Below are 4,747 nucleotides of genomic sequence, written 5' to 3' on the forward strand. Positions count from 1 at the left end.
GGAGTAAATTCTATCTAATTTAGGACCCATTCCAAGAAAGTGTTTTTCAAAAAATTTATTTTATAATAAAAATTGTTTTAAATGCATTTGAAAAGTTATCTAGTTATCTTTGAGTGGTGTTCAAACACCCTAATTTTCTTCAAAATGACTTGTTTTTTGTTTTTTAATTTAAACACTTGGTGTAATCCAAGCTTGAGATTTACCTTTTCCAAATCAGTGAAGATCCAATCAACTCATCACCATCTACCCACACATGTAATCAGTTAAAATGGCATATAAGAATGTACTAAAATTATTATTATAACGCAAAAACTATCTCCTCAGGTAGATGAGAATTGGCAGCCATCTAAAGCAGCCAGGCTCAGGCTCGGCTCAAGTTGTTGGATAAGAGATGGATAGTAAACCATTCATATTTTTGTTTACAAACACTAACCAGTCTTCCACGTAAATGCCCCAACATTCACTAATTAATCAAAGAAACCAGACAAAATGGCTTTTCTAAGTTTGAAGAGTTGAAATAATCTTACTTCTTTCCACTGAACTCCAAATTCATCTCTTGAAGGTTCAGCAACAGATCATCTGAATTCAGGAAAACTTTGTTAGCTGAGTTTGCAATAGTATGTGCAATTTCTCTTGCCGCTTCAATCTTCCTCAATGTCATAAATGCAGGGTTATTGGCAACAGCTTGCCCTATCAGCTGCCCACTCTTGGCTTCTCCCTAGTAATTAAGATCAGAGAAAGTGATAAATTTTCAGCTGGCCCTCCCCATATAAACAAATTAATATGATTTTACAGAACATCGAGAAAGAAGTTGGTAGTACTTTTGTTCAACTTATCATCCCCATCCAACTCACCTGTGCTCTAATTATAGCACTTCTCTTGTCCTGTTCAGCCTTCTCGACAACAAATTTGGCTCTTTCGGCTTCTTGGGCAGCCACTTGTTTGGCTTCGATTGCAGCTGTAAACTCCTTCCCAAAAGTTAAACTTGTTATGGACACATCATCAAGAGCAATATTGAACTGGGCTGCTCTCTCAGTCAAAGTCTTTCGGATTTCTCTACTTACAGCCTGAAAATTAAGAGTAAATCAGCATACGAGGATTCTAGTGAGGCAGCTACATGAAAAGTACAGAGGGAATCATATTCAGTTGGCTATGAACAGAAAACAAACTGAATCAAAAAACAAATTGAATATATGTGATAAACAAGACAGAAATACATTGGAACCTAACTAGCAGAGAACAGTTCTCATTTTACCTCTCTTTGCGTAAGAAGTTGGCTGGCATTATACTGAGCGACTACAGATTTTAGAGTTTCATGAATAATTGAAGGCAGAACCCTTTCATTATAATTTTCCCCGAGAGTTCTATACAAGGTAGGTAACTCATTTGGTAAGGGACGTGTGAGAACTCGAAGACCAATTTTAACCTGCAGAGAAAACAAATAAGATAGTTATTGAATAATTCAGACACCAAAAGAATTTCCCACAGGCCAAAAATTAATGACAGAAATCTGTACTAATAAATGAATTCATCAAATCAATAATTTGGAGAGCAAAAACAAGTTCAACTCTCGATACTTGAGGAGTACACACATTTCTTTTTATAAGAAATGAGAAGATGTCGATAATAAGAAGTGATACAGTAAGGAAGACACGAGATATCCCCATCACTCCAAGGGGTTATAAAAGAAAAAAGTAAAAGATGTTACCTAAGACAACAGACACATGACATGTCAATTATTTCAAATCTAGATCACAATCGCAGTAAGCCACGCTTATAAAAATAAAGAATTCAAAGTCAATGAGTTTATACATTTACCTGCTTAAAAAATTAGTTTGATGTATTTCGCTCTCAAAATTTATTATCTTTGCCATTTATGTGTCTAGTAATAGTATACTTAACAAGTGCTAAATGCATGTCTGACACATGTTGAACCTACTTTGACTGTGTACAACTACAAGTACAACTAGTATCTAATTCTATTCCACTGACAAATGTGCAATATGTGCCCAACAAGTATGCAGCATCCATGTGTCAAACATGGACACATTAGCCAAACTAAAGTGTTCATCTTCATAGAGTATTACTAGGAATTTAAATTATCAAAAAAATTCATCACCCTCACTCCAAATACTTGGAATAAATTTTATGAATCTGTTGAAACTAAGTAGAAGATTCAACCTGTACCCTATGTATTTCCCTTGTGACTCGAGTGCCCAACGAGATTACATGGATTCTTTTGAAAAAAGGATGCAAATCCAGATAATAGCCAGTCATTAAGATCAAGATTCCAGCTGTGGTATACGAAACACATAAAAATGAAAAATACTTAGGTGCATCCCAGGCAGCGACCATCTTTGTGCACTCTACCAAATTGTCTGATCATAACTTACTATGTGGCAAAATTTGCACTTTCCTTTCATTGAAATATTTTAATATTTTTTTGATGTGGTGATAAGGGATTCACAAAGATTGGTGCATCAGTATTACCCAATAGAAAACACTAAAAATCTGCCTGTCAACATGTAAAACATAAACGCATGCCATGTTTTTAGGCAATCACTCAAGCGTTGAGTATTAAAAGTAGTCTAAGCAGGTCTAAGCCCACATTCAACAAGAATAAAATCAAAGATTAAAGAAAAAAGTATGGTATCTTCAAATAAAAGAAATAACATACCATCTGGAGGTCTCGGCTCCCAGAACTACTCTCAACTAGATTTGGTCGTGCACGAACATCATATATGATTGGCCTCTCAAACCAAGGGATTATGAGATGTGTTCCTTCAGGATAAACCTGAAAGTTATGACAAGCAGAAAATTTGTTCAAATGCTTATACCAACCACAAAGTTTAGGCACTTATATGCTGATGTCGTCCAAGAACCATGTAAATTTTCTAGCCAAATCACCAATGGATATAGAATTATAACTGCGTTTGAAAAATGGACCACATCATTTAACCTTATCTTTAATTCCAACCAGACGATTAAACACAATGGCCCGATGCCCTCCTTCAACATTGTAGAGACTATTGGAAGCTGCATATAACCCTAGCCCACCAATAATCCCAATTTTCAACAAAGCAGAAGCAGCACCACCACCAGGCAACTTCGGAACCTTAACATTGTTCAAATTCATACTTCAAGATTCTGAGAATTCAAAAACGGAAAAGTTATTAAAGAATCATCAATGAAGTAAGGTGGAAAATCAATTCAAGAATCATCACTGAAGTTTCCGAAAGTATGTGTAGTAAAGTGCATTTATAAACTAACAGAGAGGATAGTGAATGCTTAGGATTGATTAAATAACAGCACAACAGTTCCCATCAATGCTTTCCCAGACACTAAACATATTCAGTTCATCTACAAAAATTAAAGGGGTAGAGGAAGTCAGAGCAAAGCTGATGTCGAGGCAGTGGCAGGTCTAGCTCAAATAAACAAACAATTTAATGGCCTCCAAATTAGCGTATTCATTGAAAAGCATTATGAAAAAAAAAAACAAATCATTAATCATCTATTTCATATATTAAAATTAGGCCAAAAGTATCTCTGAAAATGATGAGGAGATTACGTTTGAATTTTGTCTCTGATTCCCAACGTTTCAGTTTAAATTTGGCCAAATTTTCTTCTTCTGGTGAGAAATGATTGCACCTATTGGAGAATCCCTAGTGATCGTATTTTAGTAATAGCTCGGTGTAGACATGCGCACAATTTTGACGGGTTACCAACAAAAATATGTTGCAAATAATTGGCCGAAAGCAGAAAGCAGCGCATATGAAAGGAGCTATGGAAAAGACATCAATTACTCAAAAAGAAATCCTCGCTGGGCAGAACTCATTTTATTGGAACACTCCGATTAAAATCATAATATATATATATGTGTGTGTGTGTGTGTGTGTGTGTGTGAAATAACCCAAAAATATAAAATGCCCATATGCTATGCCAGTTTCGGTCCACGAGATTCAGAAAGAGAAATTAAAACTTCACCAACAACAGATGCAAGCATCCGGAAGCACAAGATTACATAAAAAGAAAGTTACATGCGATCTCAATTCTAGTACCCACCAGACCGCGAATCAAGTGAGAGTGGAGAATGGGAGAGGGTGAGCAAGATTGAGTTAAATGAGATTGGAAATGAAATTATTGTTCCAAAAGTTCCATAGCAAATCGAATAGAGATAGGATTGAATAAGCATAAAAAAGTGAGCATAGAACTTAGAATTTACCTCAAGATCTTGAATGCAAAGACGTCGAACGAGGGGTTTAGGGTTTACGAAGTTGAAGGGTAGAAGAAGAACCGAAAAATGGAAAGGGTTTAGGGTTTTATATGGCTATCCCATTTTGGAGATGTTTGATTCTGGGCTTTCCAATATCAATGGCCCATTTTAGTACCGATCAATGCCTATGTCTGAAAATAAGATTAAAGAAATGGTAATATCTTGGTTTAGTTACAAATTTGGGTACTATAAAATACAAATTTCTGTCGCTATAGTTTCAAAACAAAGTTAAATTTTAGATTTTGTTCTAAAAGTTACGATTTAGTATGATAAAATCTAGTAAATAATTCTTAAAATATCCTTAGATATAAAAAAAAAAAAAAAAAAAAAAAAAAGATAAAGAAGGTTCAACATCACTCACTTCATTGGATCTCCATTATGTGCAAGCATAGATGTTCATAGGTTGAGGCCATGTTGGGATGACTTTTTTATGCTCCTCCTCGCTCTTCATTTCATTTCTAATCCTCACAAAAT

General features: G+C 35.1%; 1 protein-coding gene across 4 annotated transcripts; it reads right to left on the reverse strand.

Annotated features, from left to right (window-relative positions):
• Positions 1–269: 269 nt before the first annotated feature.
• Positions 270–4,430, reverse strand: LOC103490129 (prohibitin-1, mitochondrial). 4 transcript variants are annotated; one of them, XM_008449498.3, is made up of 7 exons: positions 4,223–4,286; positions 3,271–3,360; positions 2,960–3,147; positions 2,678–2,794; positions 1,256–1,426; positions 855–1,067; positions 270–718 (listed from the first exon to the last, which is right to left on the reverse strand). In XM_008449498.3, exons 3-7 carry the CDS (start codon positions 3,134–3,136, stop codon positions 524–526), a joined length of 873 nt encoding a protein of 290 aa, XP_008447720.1. In that variant the 5' UTR covers positions 3,137–3,147; positions 3,271–3,360; positions 4,223–4,286; the 3' UTR covers positions 270–523. The 4 variants fall into 4 exon arrangements, with proteins under 4 accessions (XP_008447720.1, XP_050945408.1, XP_008447719.1 ...); XM_051089451.1 differs by lacking the exon at positions 4,223–4,286 and adding an exon at positions 3,569–3,657; XM_008449497.3 differs by lacking the exon at positions 3,271–3,360 and having other exon boundaries at positions 4,223–4,430.
• Positions 4,431–4,747: the final 317 nt, after the last annotated feature.

Source organism: Cucumis melo, chromosome 1 (genome assembly GCF_025177605.1).
Source record: "Cucumis melo cultivar AY chromosome 1, USDA_Cmelo_AY_1.0, whole genome shotgun sequence".
Lineage (NCBI taxonomy): Eukaryota > Viridiplantae > Streptophyta > Magnoliopsida > Cucurbitales > Cucurbitaceae > Cucumis > Cucumis melo.

Coding starts and splice junctions, on each gene's coding strand:
- LOC103490129 (XM_008449497.3), bottom strand. CDS start 3,136: ATGAATTTGAACAATGTTAAGGTTCCGAAGTTGCCTGGTGGTGGTGCT. Junction 1,427..2,677: donor GGAGCCGAGACCTCCAGATG/GTATGTTATTTC, acceptor TTTTCTCTGCAG/GTTAAAATTGGTCTTCGAGT. Junction 719..854: donor GTGCTATAATTAGAGCACAG/GTGAGTTGGATG, acceptor CTTAATTACTAG/GGAGAAGCCAAGAGTGGGCA.